General features: G+C 37.4%; 1 protein-coding gene across 1 annotated transcript in view; it reads right to left on the bottom strand.

Annotated features, from left to right (window-relative positions):
• The window catches only part of LOC139722992 (uncharacterized), a 34,814-nt gene extending 23,231 nt beyond the window's left edge, over positions 1-11,583 (bottom strand). Inside the window, exons 1-4 of the mRNA XM_071634270.1 lie at positions 11,458-11,583; positions 6,325-6,524; positions 5,459-5,572; positions 2,579-2,665 (exon numbers count right to left, since the gene is read on the bottom strand). Coding sequence (XP_071490371.1) covers positions 2,579-2,665; positions 5,459-5,572; positions 6,325-6,498 — 375 coding nt within the window. The 5' untranslated portion in view covers positions 6,499-6,524; positions 11,458-11,583. The remainder of the gene's footprint in view (positions 1-2,578; positions 2,666-5,458; positions 5,573-6,324; positions 6,525-11,457) is intronic.
• Between the last annotated feature and the right edge of the window lie 11,185 nt (positions 11,584-22,768).

The raw sequence follows: 22,768 nt of genomic DNA, 5'->3' as shown, positions 1-22,768 counted from the left end.
TTTCTGAGTATCTTGTTTTGGAGGTTTTGCGGTGGTGCAGTGGCAGACTGCATTCAGTCAAAATATTTAGTATCCTTGAGCGTGTCGACGGAGTTTGATGGGAAATTTCAACGAGGATGAAGTTAGCAAGTGATGTATAACCGTATTTACGTGTGCTGCTAGGCAACCGGCCAGCAATTAAGTCCCGTTGATGAAAGACATGTCTACTAGGTTCATCTCTCATTACAGATCACATTGATATTCTCTGCTTTTTTCATATCTTTTTTTTTTTAGCAAACCATACACTTGATATGCTTGAATGTAGCAGGTAGGTTTCACTATTCATACACCTATGAAAACAGACTTCATTATTCAGATGTCTCTTTTGGTACTGTTAATGTTAGTAATACAATCTGTAATGATGTACAGAATAGAATTGTTGCACATGTGAACATTAAAATACAAAATCCATTGAAAGAGCTTGGTAACTGAAGAGCCCCTAGAGCAGTATGATATGATACAAACACTGTGTAAAATATATTTATACTATTGACATAACAATGGCAGAAATAGTAACAGCAATTATTATCTATTCATTTTTTTCTAGCTATCATCATCATCATCATCATCATCTTAACATTTGCAACATTTGTGAAACATGAGTTGCAACCAAGGATATCTATTTCTGTACTCTTCTATGATTGTCAGATCTATATGCACAAGTAGATGAACAAATTACGTAATGTCGTGTGTGTCAGCAAATAAAGCAAAATCACATACTGAAACAAATAGAAATGGGGAAAAAAAAATGAGAACATCTTCTAGATTTTGAGACTGCAACATCCTGCCTTAACCACAAACTTGATTGGTCATTTCCTTGAACAGATAACATAATACATTCTTGGTGTTCATATTTGAGTACTGCAAAACCAAAGGTCAACATTTTAAGGTCTTCTCATTGCTATTACACATCATGCCAGTTGGAAATATGGTAAATATTTCAACTTTTACTGTATAATATATTAGAGGTGGAAGTCTTAAAACCCCAAAATAGCTGTGGTAAAGACAACATACATGAGAAACTGGCTATAAATAGTTTTAAACTGTTGGCAATAAGGTGAACATAATTACTTTTTATTACCGGATGCAATCTGCACTGACCTATGAAATGTGTTTATGTAGAAATAACAGAAAAATGACTCACATTGAATATAAAGTGCAAACTTAAAATGTTTCATGTACTGCAGATTGTTTGCATGAATAGAATTTAAACTGGAAAGGCAGTAGCATCAGTGTAGAAAATATGAAGACGCGATCAACACTCTCTTGTTCATGGCATGTTCAATTCATAAATACTCTGCAGATGATGTAGAGCATTTGCTTGAGTTTTTTTTCTTTTTTTTTCAGAAGGTTTTCAACACTTGAAGCAATTTTTGCAGTGGTTCTGGTACAGACTGCTCTATTGCCTTCTGGCCTGTACAGAGTAATGGTGAATTAATGCCAGCATTCACATAGATATCAGTAACCGCATTTCTGATAAGTCAGAATAAGTCCTCATTGGATTTCCTGTCCCACAAGTGATTGCATGACTGGACGCTGAGGACTTTATACACCGGCAGCTGGCCACAAGTTTGGCAAGCGAAGCATGAGGTAGACTTACTTCAAGGCTGACTTGTATTATTACATTCAATTTCATCACCCATCACATAACAATTTCTGATGGCAAATTCTTGACCAATCACCTGGAAAAACTATTATCACACCACATCAAAATTTTAGTAAAAATATCTTAACTGACTGCATTAGACATACTGTTAATGAAATGTTATGTGTTTTTATTGCCTCAACTCCAACAATCCTCTAAACAGTTTTGTAAGTTTTGGGAGACACAATTTCATTCATTTTTGCACTATATCAGCAAAAGTCTCAATGCTACCCAATGGAAATGGATGCAGTTTGTATCTGTCAGTCTCGGTGGCAAATTCCAGAGAAGCACACTACGTTCCATTGTGAACAGATAGTGCTGTGACCCACTGCTGTGTATAGCACTTCAGGAAATCCTGTTACAGACATACACACAAACACACACATGCACACATACACACATCACACACTTCCTTTACTTTATGGCTGTTCAACACAGTCATATAATTCTGTAGATAATCATGCCAGTACACTCTGAGAACTAATCATCTGTTTGTACATGTATGTTTGTTATTTATTCACTTTGTGTTGCTTTGTCATTGTATGTGTGAGAAATGTAGCAAATGTGGTGTGCAAATTGATATACCCCAACCATTATGTATTCTATAAATGATGGGTGAAGTAAGTCATCTCTCCCCTCCCCCTTCTTATACTCTGCCAATAATACAAGAATGGAAGAACTTGTTATCTATCACAATTAGATATGTGATCTTCTAGTCATTTCCACAGACTACAGATGGGCATAATATATCAATGGTCCTCTTGCACTAATCAACAAGCCTCATGGCTCATTTTTAATGAAACCATTCCATTCAGACTAAAACTTATTGTAAAAAACAAAAAAACAAAAATGCAGGAGAAAATATGATCATCGTCCAGTACTAGTTGTACTTACCTCTACGTATGCATTTCGGAGGTCATTCTGAAGATGCTCGTGTAAAAGCTTCAGGAACTGAATGTTGCAGTTGGCAATGGCCCTTTCCTGTGGGAGAGGTCAGACAAGACAAGAATATCAGAACATTTATTACAATTAATCACCATGTAAATGACATAACAGAAAACACAGAAATCACTGAATATGTGACACAATGGCATACATGATATTTTGTACAAACAGTAATTGTCCATATTTAAATGGTTTTGTTTTTCTCACCTTTAATGCAGTTAATTCCTTTTGCCCAAGACCACTAAAGAATGGAAAATACTATCCAAAGAGGACTAGGGGATTGACCAGATATTAAACGGATTTAATCTTGATGGAATTCAAAGTTTGGCAATCTGAAGTACTTGATTGCTGATGCTCAGTATAAGGTGTCCACAGGTAAAACTATGATGAAATACAGACTTTACGGTGATCATAGGTAGTAAAACACCCTGAGCAGGATCCACTAAGCTCTGTATATCAACCTCAAACTCAATGTCAGATTTCTTCCTCTTCACTTTCCTGTGTACCTACAACAACCTGTTGCACAGCTTCCAAAATTCTCTTCCAAACTGGCTGCAGGCTGCAAGGGTTGAATTCTTAATGAGGTACACATACGTACACCTCGGGTACACGGGAACGCTCCAGCGTGTCCCAAATGTTCGGGGGAGGAGGTTGATAAACTATCGATAAGCTCGACAGGAAGCGAGGACTAGAGTATAACAAATTTGAAGGAAACATGACACACACAATCTCACGCCCAAATGAAAACATATACACTAAAAAAAAATTACAACAACTAACTCCCGGTACCTCTACAGAGCATGCAACAAAGCATGATAAAAGAAAAACAAAACAAGAAAAAACAAAACAAAAGACTGATATACACCAGGTGGGGTTGACGAAGTCTTCAGCAAAAAAAAAAAAAAAAAAAACATTATCAAAACAGAAATTGTGAGTCACAGCATTAAGAATAAGCACTAAAGAAAACAAACTAAATACAAAGAAACACAGAAACACAGAGTACAGCACCCACAATGGTCGCAGCAAGGCCTACACAAAGTTCCGACGATTCTTCTCTATGATATGACATATGGGTAGCGGAGGGGTAATCATGATATTAAGAGATTTGGATATTAAGATCTGAGAACTGCTATTGCATATCCCTGGATTTGTTTTACAGCTACCACAAGACTAATGGATCATTTTACCCTTGTCCCATTTGTCACTACTGCATTACATCATACTGAAAATTATAATACAACTGTCAGAGTTTTCTGTGAACTGTGAACTGTGAACTGTGAACTGTGAACTGTGAACTGTGAACTGTGAACTGCGAACAAGTACTAACTAAAAAGGTTGACCCTGTAAGTGACTGCTTTGAAAAGAAAGAAACAAAGAATCAAACAAGCAAGACTTCATTATATTATTTCATGATACACCAATGAAAGCACAAGTACATTCTGGATGCTTGTTCAGTTGTTGTTGTTGTTGTTTCCCCTTTTTTTTTATGAGGGCTATTATTAACAACCAGTATTCGAGAAGACTTAACATTTTGGCATTTGGCTGAATCATTGGCAAAAGCAGTCTAATGTCTCGTTTCCTCTCTTGTGACATTTGGGCTGTAATACAATATGGGAGGTAAAAGCTCAGTCAGTTCCCTTGTTCCCCTCTCACCCCTACATGAATCTCTTACGCAGTTGATGTGTTCCTTGTTTTTATGAGACAGACTCATAAAGGCAGGAACATGTCATATATTGTCTGGCTCAGACATGAAAATTACATTGTAGTATTACAATATGCTGGTAGACTTTTGGTACATTTTGAATGCTAGTACATTTTGAATGCTGCTTAATGGGGTAAGACCAGGGTAAGATCCACCTTGTACATTAACCATAAGGTTTAACCATAAGGTTTTTACAACCAGTACTCCTGCAAAACAAGTACAACCCAGGATATCAATCTTAAGATCAAAAGATTATGGTGAAGTTGAACTTAGAGTTGAAGCATGAATATCTGACACCACAAGTGCATCAAGTCATGAACATTCAAATGTTATGGTTTATATAACAATAGAGGACTGTAAAAGTGGAAATTTTCACAGTGTGGAAATTTTTGTGTGTTTCGCGCAACCAGAAGCTAGCATGAAAATGAAGGCATGTGAAACTTTCGCATGGTAGGTCTATATGTTCCAGTATTCCATGTCCTAATTCCGTGGAGTTTGAAAACAGGCAAAGTTCTTCTTTTTCAGCCGAGTGCAAAAAATCATCATGCTAAAAATATCCACTTTTAAAACAAGTTTTATACAAATAGCTAGACATTTGAGGTAATTGTACACAATATCATCCTTGTCATCTCACAACTTGGAGTGTACATTATTCCTAATTTTTCACTGCTTTGAGAGTATAAGCAAACTGAAAATTTCATTTACTGAATTCTGACGAGAATAACATTTTGCAGATATTCAAAACTGCTGCCAAAGAAGAATCTTCAATTCTCTTTCAATTTGCCATTGGATCAGAAAGTAGGTCTTTCAACTCACTTAAGACTACTGTAAAAGTGGATATTTTGGCATGACTAATTTTTCACACTTGGCTGGGTAAGATGAGTTTTGCATGTTTTTTAATTCTGCGAAATTATGACATCAACTACTGGATCATATGGCAAATGAAAAGAGTTGCATGCTTTTATTTTTGCTCTATTTTCAGGTTGCGCGAAATGTGCGACAATTTCCACACCTGAAAAATTTCCACTTTTACAGTATATAGTCCCAAGTATACTCAGGTAGGTGTCTAGATGGTGAGTGTGTGTTACAGCAAGATCAGTTTGTCCTCAATGAAATGAAATACTTACATCTGTGAGCTGGTTGCAGATATCTTGTCTCCAGTCCTTCATGGTCTTTTTGATGTCATGTCTTTCATTGGTCATCTTGTCTATAGCCTCATCGAGTTGGGCCAGGACCTGGACCTAATTGAGCAGTTCCAAATTGTGGGGCACAGACGAATAACCACTACTCAGCTAACTTTATACATATGCATTTAAATTGTTTTCAACACAATATTCTGTCAATCAAGTAATGTGAATCTATATTATGTGCAGATCCAAGACAAAGAATGCTACAATAACTATGTATAGCTGTATAAAGAATGCATAGTTTGCTATGCATTAAAGAATTAGGAACAAGCCTTGAGCCTTAGTGAAACATGTTCTGAAAGGATTTATATCTTATTGAACAGAAAAAAAAAATACAAATGCTTTGCACTTATCAAAATTGGTGATTCAGACTTTTTGAAATGGTATACATTGCTGCTTCACACCTTCTACAATAAGGGTTTTTTGTCAAAGAAAATGAATAATAGGACCTTCAAATTATCAATATGAACAATAACAACACTATTATTATCATCATTACTACTACTACAACTGCTACTACTATTATTCTACAATTACCAAATATTACTGCTACTGCTGCTACAACTACTAGTACTACTGATAACAATAATACTACCAATAACAACATTGATAAATCTTATACTTTATACAGTTCTTACTTTTTTGTGTATCAATTTTTCCAAAATTTTCACTGATCTACAATTCTGTCCTTCCAATTTCTGATTGTTCTGTTTTCATACAAAGCAACATGATATTGGGATGGAATTCCCCCTGAATTCTGTAAATTGGCAACACTCTCAGCAGTCAACTCCGCCGCCTCCCCCTACCTGCGTATCGAGGGCGGAGCTAACGTGCTTGCGGTCGCTGGCATGGAGTCGGATGATGGGCAGGACGTAGACATGAAGAAGGAGGAGGACATCTTGGTGCTCGTTGTCGTTGCTGCCGTTCAGGATGGAGCGGGCAATCTCCAACCCCCGCTCCAGGTCCCGACCGGCCGTCATGTTGTCCTTGTACTGATCTATGTATACTGTGTGCAACAAAGACCAAAAAACAGATTCTTCTTTATTGAAATACGACAAACCATACAAAAAGTATCTGTACGACCCGATGAACACACCAACCTTATGCATATTTGGAAAACAAAGTAAAAAAAAAAAGGTGCTCAACTTAATTTTTTTTTTTTTTGCAATTGATTGACAAATTACCCTGCATCGACGTAAATAAGCATGCTTATTTACGTCGATGCAGGGCAATTTGTCAATCAGTTGCAATGAAAGCATCTCAATGGAAGAATTTCATGAATTTGAATTCATATCTTTTATGGACTAAAAATGATTCTGTTGTATATTTCAAGGGAATAAAACATGTGATGAGTTTTATCTTTGCTTCTACATCACATACAAAAGAGTTGTATTCACAAAATAACAAAATTAATAAAGTAGCTACGTTACTTTTTTTTTTGTTTCTACTGATTTGAAATTCTCTGAATGATGCCACCAAGGGCAATGAAACATAAGAGTTGAATCCAGTGAGTGCTGTTTCACTTTATCACAACAATGACAACAGTAAAAACTGAAGGTGATAAAACATCTGATCATGTCAAACAGGATCTGCCTTTCCACTGGGTAAACACCCACTCAAGGTCTACGCAAAACTTGTACAAAGTAAAACCAGACAGTACAGTGCAAGGTTTGTTCACAACAAATAAAGCAATGATAAAATCATGGAACTCTAAAGTTGCAATGCTTTGCAGATACAGTGATGTTTGTCAAAATCATCTAGTATGCAAATAAACATTATGTGATGATGACTTTAAACAATATGTCAATGACATGAGCCATCCCTACATGGCCTCCATCTGGCCTTTCTACATTAGTACAAATCTACTACTATATATATCTTTCATGAATTCAAAATGAAGAAGATAGGCCTATATCTTTTGTTTTTGATCAATGGTTACTGAAGTTACTTAGAAGGATTAAAGTATTTTACTAAATGAGATTCATACAACTGTACATATCATATTGTTACATCAATATCACTGCCTGACACAATACCTGTATGTGGTTGTCACCATAATTACAATAAACATACAACAATTACTTAATCTGGCACTCTCTGAATTTTTGTCAAAGTTTGATGACACTTTTTGATGTACCAGCCAACTTGGGTATGGACGAAACTTTCTATTTATGCCTGTGGCTGCTTCAATAGAAATACACACAAACATCTCATAAGGGGAAGTCCACCCTGAAAGTTAGTTTGCATGAAAACAAAAACACAGAAAAGGAGAGAAACAGTGCAGTGAAAGCTTTAGCAATTCACGCAAACTAATTCTCAGGGCGGATATATCCCCTTTAAGATTCTTACTGACTCACGCTTACAAAAGCACTGCCTCCTCTGTCACGATAGATGATCATCTTACCTCGACTTTAAGGCAAGTAATTAACTAATTCAAAGTTTGGCAGTTTGTCAACAGCTTTGTGTACAAAACCTCCATGAGGAGCATCTATCGCTCTCAGGAAATGGGATGCACATCATTAAACTTTTCTTTAACAACTAAGTCAGTCTTACACACAGGTTTTAATGTTTTGTTTTGGGATATCCCATGGGAAAGATTATAAAAAGAATGAAGTTGCTTTCATAATAATCACATGAGTATGTGTCAGCAGCCTCTACAGTATGTGGTTCTACAACTAACTGATGCATGTAGGTGTTTTTCTTTTCTGATAAACAATGGCAAATCTAACAAATCTAGAGTCATCTGCAATGACATCCATAAATAAAAGCCATTGACTTTCAAACTGGCAATTCTACTGAAGTTTGCAAACTGTGCGTGATGTCCATTATTTCAGAAGGTTTGTTCATTTGAAAATTAAATGAGGTTCATTATCCCAAAACACACAAATTCCTTATACCTACTAGATGTTTGTTAATCTGAAAATTAAGAATATGGGTCGTTTAATCCACACATTTGTGGTATAATTCTGAAGGTTCATTACGTACCGTATTTCGTTTTCATATTAACAAACCTTTGGAACAATGAAACTTTTTTTTTTTCTTTTTCATTTTCGGATTAACACACCTTTGAAATGATGAACCTTATTTCATTTTCAGACTAATGAACCTTATTTTATCATCGGATTAAGAAATATTCGGAATAACAAAACTTCTGAATACTGAACTATAACCGTTTCTTTGAATAGATCAAGTGTTCTCTTTTATACACCAAACTGTAGGCAGACTTTGAGCACATGCCCTATGACGGGAAGGACAAAAGCACCATGGTGCCACTCCTTCAAACAATCGAATTTATCATCAACCACAAGAAATGGTGTTAAGAAGAAAAACATGAAGCCAATGATGGTTTTAAGTGCCACAGGTTCCAAACTGAGAAAATGGTATGATTCATCTGAGGGCTATACAGACACCTGGGTTTGCCTACTCAAATGTGATGAATTGCCTTTCAGAACAATGTGATAATCAGTCTACTTTACACTGTATCCTGGCCATTCTAAAATTAGAAGTTTTCAGAAACAACGGCTATGGTGATTGACTGCCCAAACTTTCCATCCTTGGGAAGGCACTTCAAATGCGTTCAACTGGATGTGAACCAGCTTTGGTATGTTTGCTTATCAGCAGTAACAGTCCTATCACGACAGTCTTTATCATAATTTCATTGTCATTAATTATGGAAATTCAAACATATCTAATCATGATAATTCTATATTTTCACAGTTATGATTAATTAGAAAGCAGTCTCTCCATGATAAACATTTTGATTTTATGAATTTTATCAGTTTCACCTTATGTACAATAAATTGTAAGTTTGTGATTGCAAGATTTTGAAATTATATATCATTTTGGTATGTTTATATCGATGTATCAAGTCTCAATATTTAGATGAAAATTTTGTGAGCAATTCAGCCATTGCTACCTGCCACAATTGTAGTTAGTCAAAAATATTGATAAAGTCATCATACTCAATTCAACGTATATATTAAAGCTACATTGTACCTGTGATCACTTAACCTATTGAAGACTGTAGTACTGAGTATACCTCGACAGGTGTAATGGGAAATGTGTGTTATAGCAAAATCCACTCATTCTCAAAGCGTTTATCAAACCCTTTACTTTTGCAGCATAATGCAGTCCTTTTGTTATAAATCTGTTGAAAAATTGTTTTATTTTTGGGTTGTCTTTTTCACACTAATCCCCTGTGCAGATAATTGCATTATCCAGACAGGACTTCGATGTAAAACAGCTTTTAGCTGGTTGTTTTTATCCTGTATAAATATGTTCAAATAAATGAATAAATAAATAAATAAATGAATAAATAAATATATAAATAAATGAATGAATAAATAAATAAATAAATAAATAAATAAATAAATGAATAAATAAATAAATAAATAAATGAATGAATGAATGAATGAATGAATGAATGAATGAATAAAATAAATAAATAAATAAATAAATAATAAATAAATAAATGAATAAATAAACAAACAAATAAATGAATAAATAATGCATTACAGAGATGGCCTTGAAACTGCAGGGAATCAGATCCTATGCAAACAAAGAAGGAAAGTCATATCTAGAGTCTACTTCACATAGCAGACAATCTCAAACATAAGGAGGCAAAGTAACAGTGGCTGACATTACCAATATCAAGACACCTGCCAGTAATTAGCTCTAATTACACCGGAATATAGCCATCCTCCCCTTTTAGTTTCCCAATTTAGTGACCGATGCTGGACATGCCTTGGCAATGTGACAGCTTCAAATGAACCAACCTGGAATCTCAAACTGACCATTCCTCCCTCTTTTCTGTTTAACCCATTGAAGACGAGTCCTGAGATTAGAATACTCGGGCAGGTGTCTATGGGAAATACATGCTTTAACAAAATCAGTCCGTCTTCAATGGATTAATTGATATCACTTCCAGTCTCAGCACTTTGCTTTGCTAGCTGGCATTGAAACATCTTGGTATTGCTCACTAAATGACAGCTGCCATGATGGAGCTTACCACCTAGAATGACAGCTATATCAGTTCTGACATTACTCTTCCCAGTAAAATGCTATATTTGGCACCAAAAACTATCGATGCCAGTGGTAATGATGATAATCACAGAGATAGAAATGATAAAGATGGCCATTGTGGTCGCAATGTGATTATGAAGTTCTTTTGCAAAAGAGGTTATGCTATGGATAAACGCACCGAAGTTGATGGTAGTCAGGGTGATGGTAATAGATCATCACGTACTAAGGACCGGTCATTTCGATAAGGAAAATATTCCAGACTATTTAAGCAGTTAGTTTGAAAACAAAGAGTGAAATTTTATGAATTTAATCAAAATTGGATAACAATTAATACACAGGATATGAAATTGTGAGGTTAATTGCACCTAACTAGTTTTTTTCAAAAAAAAAGTTCTCAAACAGTTGTTATTATGCACGTGAGAAGGCTAATGATGTTAACACCTCATCATTTTCCATATTTGTCAAGTATAAAATCTGTGAAAAATGATTTTTTTTTTGGCATCAAAAATGTAAAACATGATATTTATCATTCCTGACTGAATAACTTCAAAATAATGATAATTCAGCTATATTATGATTTGAGAGTGGGGCATAATTGTGCTTGAACAAAATAACTGGAAAGTTCAAGAGTTTGCAAATAAACTACATGTATAGCAAACTGTGGGCTGATGACATCAATTTACTCATTTGCATATTCATTTTGACTGTTCAAGAAGCCTTTTGTGACAATAAGCACACACGCACAAACACATATCTTCCATACAACTTCCTTAATTATCTGATTTTGATCAAATTTTCACTGTTTTGCCTATGTCTCACTCTTTATTACACTAACTTTTAACTGGTCTTGCTTTCCCTTTTCTGACAATACAGAAATCAAAGAGTTGATGCTGAGCTCTACAAGGTACGTCACTCACCCTCATGGGTGTGTTGGCAGGAGCAGAAAGGCCTGGAACTCTGTCTCCGCTCGGTGCACTCGTCAATAGAGCACGAGGTCCACTGGATACATTTTGTCTCCACGTCCAGGCACACCGTATCCACAATAAGCACCTGAGATGGAAGAGGGGGAAGAGGATATTGGTATCCATGTAAGTGCTGAGATGTTACCACAAGCTTCACATATCCGTATCACACGCTTTCACACTCGTTTTCTACTGGGACCTATATGCTTTAATAAGTTAAATGTAAAAACTAAATGAAATACTCTGGCAGCTTTCAACCAGGACAGCTATCAGTGATTGTCTGAAGAAGGACTGGCAATCAAACATTTATCTCCTACAAATGATTTTCACCAACTATCCTGGGGGGCGATTCATCAACGAGTTCGTCGGAGGTTTTCACCGACAAATTTGCTATCAGCCAATCAGACGTAAGGATTTCAGTAGCTTTTAACAGTTGTCAGTATAAATCACTGACAAAAAGTTTCATGAAACGATCCCCAGGGGGGTGTTTCATCAACGAGTTCGTCGGAGGTTTTCACCGACAAATTTGCTATCAGCCAATCAGACGCAAGGATTTCAGTAGCTTTTAACAGTTGTCAGTGTAAATTACTGACAAAAAGTTTCATGAAACGGTCCCCAGATCTATATACTTTTCTCAAGAGAGATACACTGTAGAATTTTAACATCACTTTTTTTTTGGTCAGGTATGAATGTTCACTCCTCTGTATTTTTTATTTAACCGTGCTTGTCACATTCAACTTGGGCTTGATGTAAAGTTGTTTTGCTATGATTCATGTAAACATTTGTGTTTGTATATTCTATGTTAAAATTTTTTTAATATCAGGATTGAAACATTTCATTTAGTACAAAATTAATCAGTTCAAATGTAAAACATTGCAAGAAAAATACCAGTTGTATTGCATTTACAAAAATGACCTCTAACAATAGTTTCTACTAACATTAACCATTACTAATTAGAAAGTAATGATTCAAAATACAAAACAAATGACACATGGTTTGCAGTTCGATATTCAGAGAGTTAGCAAATTGCTGTTTTTGTATTTCTATATTTAAATACAGTTGAATTAAAAAAAAAACACCCCAAAAACTAAGAGCACAGATTAAGCAATGATATCCCAGATATTGGATTCATTAAGATAATAAATTGCACTAAGTATTTGCATCAACCTGCATGCTTACAAGCCTGCAAATTAGACTAGTCATGATTACATACCAACTATTTATGTTTCTCCTTTGCTCACTATACCTAATTTCAACACTTCAAAGAAATCATGCATGCATACAAATTATTTCAACTGCTGTAGTGAGAAATGGGAATCTGCGAGACAACTGGGAATCTCATAGACAAAGAGGTTATGAATGACCACATGACCAATTGTGATGACCACATGACCAATATCCGACACATACTGCCATCCACTGAGCTCTGGACAATATCTTTTGTCATTACAGTCCCCGACCTTCACAACTGACCCCCCCCCCCCCATTCTCTTTTTCTTCTCATTCCTCCTCTAACTCTTTTGTCTCCAAATTTGAAAGTGAGTCATACTGACTTTCATCAAGTTGTCAGGGGGTTAGCCTAGGATGTAATGAGGTTAACCTCAACTAAATGGCAGCGCTAAATTTGAACTGTATTGCCAAGCTTCCCTTTGGATACCTCTTCCCCCCATCCCTCCCTTTCCCTCTCCCACAGGGACTCTCAACCCCCCCCCCCCCCCCGTAAAAAATTCACAAAGTTGTTTCTAATGACAAAAAAAAAAAAATGTGTATAAGCTGTTATTTTCGCGAGGGTTTAATTTTCGTGAATTTCGCGAAGCACACTTGGACCGCAAATTTAACAATAGTACACGAAAATGTCACCATGCGCTGAGGTAAAAGTGCGCCTGTGAAGGTCTCTGTGTCAATTCGCGAAAATAACAGCGTATACAGTACACTGGAGTCACACTGTGACAATGACTGTTGTAACATTTACATGGTATTTTTCATGCTATAGATTTCATGTTTTATTTTGTGTGACTTGTTTTCAGTCCTGTACTCATTTTTTCCTGTCCGCTAAGTGTTACTGTAAAAATTGATTTTTTTCAGGCGTTTCACGTCTGAAGAAATCAGCCTGAATAGGAGAGCCCACAAATTCTTTTGCTTGCTACAAGCAAAACTATTTCATGCTCTGAATATTATGCAGAATTGAAAACACATAAAATTCATCTAACCAAGGAGATAGCTCCTTGATCTAACCCACCCGAGCACAAATAATCCCTGCACAAAAAAAAAAAAAACGCTCTGTTTTTACAGTACCCAGCTTCCCACCCTCAGATCTCCTCTCTGTGTGTTTCCTGTGTCATTCCCCTTTCTTTGTCTGTTTATCATTTGACTCTATCTCTGGCACTCATGGCCTCACAGAGGGTGTGTCCTCCACAAGCACACATCCTTGCTCTTGAAAACTTCGAGGCACATAGAATCCCCTCTACACAACCATTTCATATCAGTCTTATAAAAAAAAAAACAACAACAGCAAGAATATCCATGAGACATCTATGTATGCTTCTGACAACTCCCTGAGACTGGCCATTCTCACAACTGATGCAGACTTTGTGGGTGAGGCAAGAAAACAATGCCGTTAATCACCCTATGAGAAAATGTTTCACTTAATGACAGAAACCAAAACTTAATATGTCACTTTAACTCTCGATCTAAAAGCTGCGATATACGCCCTACCCCAATGTATGGCCTCATTGTATGGAAGATTACTACTTAAGCTTTTGAACTTTTGCTCTGTAACCAAATGCCTCTGGGGTTGCTGATCAGTAACCAGGGATTTGAGAGCCAAGATGGTTCCACAAAAGGTCACCTTCAACTTTGAGATTGTCTTTTTTACTTACTGTGTATAGATGACATCTTTTTTTTGCAGGAAAGTTGTTGGAATAGCTGCATGTGACTCTCTTGCTGACCAAAATAATAAAGATAATCAAACTTCATCTAAACTCACGGATAACAGGCGGGAGCAAATGACGGGTATAATGTTCTTTGCAAAGGTTTTTTTTGGCTAGGGGAGGGTTTATTATTTGACCTTGGTTGTGACATTTAGACTCTGAGTTAATGCGTGATAATGCGTGCCCTAGCATTGTCTACTATAAAGCACAGTGGAACAACTGCTGTGCATTGGCAATGCTTTTGAACACATGTACGATATGGCGCTTTGACAATGACTGCCCCCGAGTCGTAAATTTGGCCCGTGAACTTGGTGCCTTGTGATGATAATTAAGCCAATTAATTCTCAGCCCCGACTTTGCTCGCACGATCAAATTTCCTGTGTGAACAGCAAGGGGTTAATGCGATCAGACCCAGCTCACATGATGGCTGGGTAGGAACATCACGTGCCTTGAGAAGAAAAAAGAATTATCAGCTCATCTTCCTATCACAGTGGCCCTTTTCACATACAAAAAATAAGCTGAGATTTAGCAGACTTTCTCACTAAACATTTCTTTTTCAAGTATTATCTTTTCTATGTAGCTATGTTTTGCATAGAAGCAGATCTTTTTTTTTCATTACAGCATGAAACTGTCAATCTTTTACCTATTTCCTACCTGGCTAGTGAGATGTTTTAAGGTTGATATTACTCCAAGTGCTTTCTGGAAGAGCTAGGTTGAATAATCTTTCCAAGTCCTATGAAGTGAATATTAGCACAATTCGCTAATAGAGTTACCATCTAAAGAAGACAGCACATGCAACTGAATAAAAACCTGAAAACTTTGAGTGGATTGTCTTTGAGCAATTTCCAAAAACTTTCACATGCTAGTGTTCTACATATCTTTCTAAATTCACTAAAATCTCGTACATGTTTGGGTAAACTCTCCCTTTAAGAAATATGGCAACTTTATGAACAGTACTGGTTAAACAAAATATTTGAGAAAAAGCACATTGACCCATTTCCATAAATAAAGCTATATATTGCCTTTAATACTGCAAAACAGATCACATTAGGAGTGTCATCTTCTCTTTCATGCCTTATCATTGGAACCACAACATGCTGCACCTCCATAGAACTATCAAAACCACCAACCTACACACACTTTACAATCAGGTGACTCCCCCCTGACATCAAAGGTAACATTAAGTTCACAAAGACTAGATATATGGAGAGCTGAAACCACACAACACAAAGACTTCAGACGAAAGAAGAAAAAACAAAGCTCATGATGAACAGCAAGGCAGGATAGCAACCTCAAGAAAAACAAAAAGAAATAAAAATCTCTTTTGGCACTCCATATATGAACCATACTTGACAGCACTGCCACTGTGAATGAAGTCATTTACAGGGAATGACACTGCATGTATAACGTCGTTTCGGTTTCTGAGTATCAAATTGTTGTCACACATCTTCTCACGCTCATATTCTTCCCAAAGCACTAAGAATGAGATGGGGACACTTTGTCCCTTTGTTTGAAACCATCTAATGTCCTGCATCATTGCTCTACTCACTGACATCAATGTAAGCTTCACAAAAAATACTCCATAACCAAATATGGTTACTTTCCATCATGTACGCACTACATAATGAGCATACTAGGCTGCTGAAACAAGATGGTATAAAAATACATCTACCATTCTCCACAAATTCACACTGATAGTAAATGCTGCAAGTGAATGTTGTTGTTGTTTTTTTAGCCTATATGGATTAATTACTTTTACTCAAATGCACTGGCGAGACATAAAAAAGACAAACCTATGGCTCTGTTCTTGCCTGCAATCACTACCATAGAAGCTGTAATCATTGCAATCTAATGAAATGATACCCTGTTTCCTCTGTGCATTTGACTGACTGAACATTGAGGTGGCAATAGTATTCATTTCCCTGACCACCTCACCCAAACAACAAACAAATAGACCAACAAACAAAGACAACACAAAAAGCAAAACCTACAACAAAAACCACACATGATGGTCACTTCAGAAACAGTCGTGAGAACCACAACAACATTCTGCAAGAGGCATTTCTGCAGGACTGCCATCTGCAAGATTTGTAAATTCATCACAATATTTCAGAGCCTATGGCTTCAGGTATGGGCAGTGACCCTCATAACAGTTACAGGTTACAACACAAAATATTCCCTTCTCTAACTCACTGCTTAGAAGACAAAATCAAGGCCAGAGAGATATGTGGCAAAACAACAGTTCAGAGTAAATGGTTTACAACTACGACATGATCTCTTCCATGAGCATCCCCAATTGCTCTTCAAAACAACAGGCAACAAAACTAAACACAGAGGCATTTAAATACCAAATTACTGTAAAACAAGGAATTTTTCATGAGAGTCAGATTTGCGAAACTAAAATGGACATGAAAGTTCTTGACTGTCTACACTATTTACATTGAATGCCAGAGGCAAATCACAAAAATGTCATGACATGAAAGAGGCCGTCAGCTCTAGTTCACGAAAATTTCATGCTGCAAAAATATTTTGCTGTACAGTAGTCAAGAACATTGGCACTACATTACCACAACTGGGATTTACTGTAGAAGAGAAATATATCAGCATTTATCTAAAAAAAAAAAAATTCATCTGGCTCTTCATTCCACTCACCTAGCTGAAATGGCATTTGCAACTTGCACACTCTCAGCAACTTCTACAGATGCACCCGCCCCTCTGAGTGCAAGAAAAAGCCCCTTCTCCACGTGTCCAGAGGACTGGAAGTACGCTCCGGGGTGTATCCAAAACAAACATGGAACACTACAACAGATAAGACTCCTAGCTGCCTATAGCACTTCCTACAGAGACTGCTGTAAGAGACACGGGGGCCTCCTTAGTCACTGCTCATCTGTAGCTGGGTTATTCTCTGAATAAGAGAGTCCAAGCAGAGGACACGGCACATCTATGCAGAGAGGGGAAGTGTACCCACGGGGAAGAGAACTTGGATAGCCTCTGCCGGCCGCTACATTCAGGATGACCACCGGTGACCTGGCACGGCGAGGTTCAGAGTACGTGAGGAAGAGTCACCGAAAATGAGCTACTTAGACACCCTCAGAGCACCTCCTAAAGCTTAACATCCTCTGGGAACCCACCCACAGTCCACAGGTATGCTTCGATAGGGAACTCGCTCACCTTTCCAAATCACTTTCTACGTACTGTGGTAACCCGTACTGTGAGGTTGGGAGCCGCTCACTGGCATATGACAAAGGGGCAGGCGATTATCGCCGACTCGCCAGAATTGTTCTCTTCGCCCGGCCTGGGAGCGTGTCTTCTACGAGGAGCTATTTCCAAGCCCCCCAACGTCCATGACAACGCAGAGTAATTGACGTTTCCAACTTGCGTTTGGACCCCCAGTCGCGTGAGTCACAGATCTGGAGCTGAGGTTCGTCGCCAAGGGGAAGTCGTCATTACTCGCATCTTCCTAGCAACCATACTGGCTGCAAGTTTGGCAGACTTAGTCTTGTTCAAGTATGTAGAATGTATGTACATTTGGAAGCTAGGAAGAAAACAGGGCTAAATAATTCTAAGCTAGAAATAAAACAATAATTCTGCAATGTTTCAAAGCAGCTTTAACTTGAGAGGAAATACTTCAGAGTACAGACTCCACTCACCAAATTGCTAACTGAACTAAAATCTTGATTGTCTTTCCTAACAAAATGAAGATAAACCTCTAATTCCAACAAAAGTGTAAAAGTAAAAATCAAAGCCATTACATTGTCACACTCGCCTGACTTTCAAACCATCAGGATGACATGTAGCAGTCATTTGATGGAATGGTCAAATACAGATTTTTGCTTTAAACCACAGAAGCAATGAAATATACAGGTACTCTGCTTCAATTTCTGAGATGTCACATTTGACAGAAAAACTTCAGATCTCTCAAAAAGGATCAGTAGTAGGTAACTTGTTAGCAAATCACACTACTATAGATTACACAATTTGCTCACTTATCAAAGACAAGTTTGGCAGTCAGCTGTTTGGGCAGTCTTGTTCAGAAATATCTAAAATGGGATACACAAATGTCACATGCCAACTTTAGATATTTTCCCCCATGTATCCCGCTGATGTCAATGGAGTATTTGTGGCACAAATGCTGCCTTAGCCTCATGACAAGGCAGTGTTCTGATTTACTGACTGATAATCTATTATGTCTTGAAAAAGCTTGAATGTCTTGAAAAAGCTTGAATGTCAAAAGTATGAATACAATCTTCTTTATGTATTTGATGAGTGAGCCTCTTTTTGGTCACTTTTCAATCCTTGCTGTGTTTAATACCAAACAGCTTTCTTCGCTGATTGGCATATGAAATGTCTTGAAAACAAATTGTCCATTGACAGAGATTACCCAATTCCCTAATCCCCTTTGCATTGCCATGCCCTTCCTGTCGGAACATGAGACATTTCTCAATACACCTCACTGAGCATACTAATCTACAACTACACATGTAAGTACAGTTTGGATGGGCTAGGTCACTAATTGCTGATGAAAACATTTGGCAAGTATTAAGACTAGTGAATGGGCACATAAAGGGTTAAGAGAAATTGACAAGATATCTCCAACACCCCAAACCCAACTTCACTTTCAAAAGGTTGTAAAGCACTAGGCTCTTTGTTGACATTCTCCTTGAGATACTGTGAGTATGTGGATTTGACCATAAGGTAGTCTCTGCTCTCAGCACTGGAACCTTTGATATCAAGTTTCCGGCCAGAGATAGTGACCGCACATCAGGATGCAGGATGTCCAGCAGGCTTTGATGGTCAAAGTGACCAGCGAGACACGTTCGATGATAGGCTATTGTATCAAAATGGCAAGAATTGGGGAGGATATTCATCATGGGATATCTGGACTGCTTCCAGTTGGACTGAAGTCAGATTGGATCAGCCATTAGTATGTAGTAGTATTTGCACACATTGCAAATTATGTGAAAATCATGACACCTGCTAATCAACACCTTATGGAATTCACCACGGAGTTTTAACTCTGCTTTCTGTTTTCCTCTCCAAGTCTGCAATCGTCTGAAACACCTGAAATGAGCCTACCCAACGCAGTCAGAGTCGAGGAATGCGCACATATGACGTAGGATGGGCCGATAACGATCTCGCCTTCCTAATGAGGGCGACTTAGGACCGATAATTGACAATGACTCCCATTCTGCTTGAATTACTGATTCACATTTGGCACCGCTATGACTGGACCCGGACCGATTGACGTACATACGTCGTATAATTTTAGGCTCGGTGGGCTTGCCTGCCTGCACCTGACAGACAGAAACTGACAATTTAGAGATAATTCAAATCTTCATGTGGTCCCTTAAGATTTGACCCAGTTTGTACACTCACTTCTACGCTAAGCTCACTATAAAACCGAGTAGGATTTCTTTACTCCCACCATTTGCCTTTACCTACTTTGAAATCATAAAACAAGGCATCACTGTAAAAAAAAAAAAATATACATTAAACTTATTTTTTCCAGAGATTAAAAAAGAAATGGAGTAAAAGTTTGATAGGGCTCAAAGGTGGCAATGGTGTGCTAGACGTGACCTTAATATGACTGAAGTTTACATAGAAAATATGCAACAGAATAACATACCTTAGAATGATAAAGAAAATATGATAAGGGTGAAGTGTGTATTTAAAGAGGAATAAAATCAAGACATCTGCACAAACCGCTGAATAGGTTCAATGGCTGGACTGGGCGGCTCACTTACCTATGTGCCATGCAGGTCATATGTTGTACCACAGAATGATAGTCTAGTATATATACTACCCAGTATTCCCATAGTATCATACCAAATGAAAACCAGGGAAACTGGCTATGTACAGGTGTATAAAGATAAATTATCTAAGATGAGAATAACGATGAAGCATATTGATAGTCTTCATTTCAAGACAGCTGCAATAAATATACATGAGATCTATCTTTTCCCCAATATTCATTTCATTTCACTTCACTTCACTTCATTTCATTTCAATACGCTTAGATGAATTCAACAAAGAACGGGAATATCTTCCATAGAATTTTTTTGCCACAAAATGTCAAAATGTTAGTCTCATGATACATAAAAACCATAACATTTGATTTCACGAATCCACCTTGATATTCCTTTGTCTCTTCCCCAGCTATTTGAGGACAATTTAGGAGTCTAAATAGATTTCCAGTTCAGGCAAATTTAAATTGAGTGACATGCTGTCTCCTTGACAGAGTAAAAAGAAATATGGTATGAATTGGGACACAGGAATTCTATTTTTAACTTCATTGGATACAGGACCATGGACCAAGGGATGGCAGATGGGGCGGGGGAACTTTAATCATAATTTCTATAATGACATTATTTCTACTATGATGCATCAATTTCATATGACAGTGGCAAATCTGGAATGATAACTTTGTTGATTCTATTTGCTGTTTTCTTCTGGTATACAGTTAAAAGCTTAAAAGGTAGAACACAATATGTTTACACTGCTCAAACATTATCCTTCTTCATGCTTCTATGTTGATATGAACAAATAACAAAATCAAGGATCTTCAGAAGTGATGACTTTACAAATGACCAAAATAACTACTTTCGTGGCAAGATCAGATGTAGACAGTGACATTTTGACAAGAGTCCAGAATGATTTCCCATATGTCTCTTATAATGCTATATTTTAGCAGCAATCACATTTTAATGATTTAAAAGAAATTCTACGAGTTGATCCTAATGCAATTTCTTGTTTGAGCAAAAAAACTCCACCCCTGTACAAGTCCTAATTTTAGACAAACTCTGCTGTCTCCTCGTCAAAATCCATTTACTACAACGTCCCTCTGGATAGCTTTGATGTGAGAACTGACGTAGATAGATGCTAATCTGAGCGACCCAGTCCCTGCAGCAGATGTGACCTGTTTGCCGTGAATGGTTGAGACCTTTTTGCGTGGTCGTTTTAATGTTACTCCACCACTAAAATCCCTTTGTTCTGTCTTTAAGTCTCCCCCATACCTGGGACAGTCCACCCTTTGGGGACAAAAAGAGTCAAGGCCTCTAATTAAGAGACGTGTGACACACTTTTCTTCATCTTTCCTGCATTCGATACGTGGGAGTGGGACCCAGTGGTGAAACTTACCAGCAGCCTGCGGTAACTGAACCCATCAACGGATTCTGGCTGTTGCTGTTGTTGTTGCTTTATTTTCCCTATGCTGTGCTAGCAGAAAAACCAGGCTATCCCAACCAGCAGGGTGAAGAAACAGGTGAAAAAGGTGACAACAGTCATTAAGCTCTTCGCATGAGCAAAAACCACCTGCACAGACTACTCAAACGTTTGCTTCAAACCTTTGTCTGCTAAAGGGCGTTCACTGGCCAAAAGCACAAAGGCAATGAACACATATTTAACAAAAAAAAAATATTACACTGAACAATGATTTTGTTAAAAGGGTTGACTTTAACAAAGTTTATTGTAGGTGACTTGCGACACTAAAATCTAAAAAATCGCAAAGGCTTTATCTGATATGCAATAATGCAAACTTTATGACTACAACTCTTTTTACTCATCACTCTAGAACCATATTGTCAGACTCTGGTAAATGAAATATTAATTGTTTACGATCTTGTCTATTCAGTGAAATCAGAAGAGAAGTATTGGTACATGCCATAAATGCAATTCAGAGTTATAATCTGCTTCCATCCACTTCTGTTACATCTTCCTTCTACTCAGATACACACATTTTTCTAGTGCCCAGGTGGGGTTACAGCTCGTTATTCTGAAGGTTCGTTATTCTGAAGGCTCTTCAGTCCGAAGATTCATTATTCCAGAGGTTCGTTATTCCGAATTTCATTTTCGGATTAACAAAGCTTCGGAATAACGCCACAAATGTTCAGATTAACGAACCCTTTTTCATTTTTGGATTAACGAACCTCTAGGTATAGGGAATTTGTGTGTTTCGGATTAACGGACCTTCGGAATAACGAACCTGCGGAATAGCGAACCTTCGGAATAACGAACAGCACCCGGTGCTACTGCTGCTACCCAGAGACAGGAAGATTCAGTGGGAAATTCCTTATGGGCACTGGATATTTTTCACAGGTATAGAAACATTATGTCTCATGCTAACCCCTGAGAACAGACTGATTTTGCTACGACATGCATTTCCCATAGACACTTGCCCAAGTATACTCGGGTCTCATCCTCAACAGGTTAAAACATTGTGTATTATTATAGTCTTTGAAACTTGGAACATCTTCCATACCCTTCAAAAAACATATCGACGAAATTCACCTAAATACCACTCTATCAGGAACATCTAGCCATATGAGAAGCAGGATGTT

This window comes from Diadema antillarum, unplaced genomic scaffold (genome assembly GCF_040938485.1).
Source record: "Diadema antillarum isolate AM-2024a unplaced genomic scaffold, OU_Dant_1.0 scf00000179, whole genome shotgun sequence".
NCBI lineage: Eukaryota > Metazoa > Echinodermata > Echinoidea > Diadematoida > Diadematidae > Diadema > Diadema antillarum.
The sequence above is the reverse complement of the archived record's forward strand: the minus strand, read 5'-3'. Positions and strand labels throughout refer to the sequence as shown.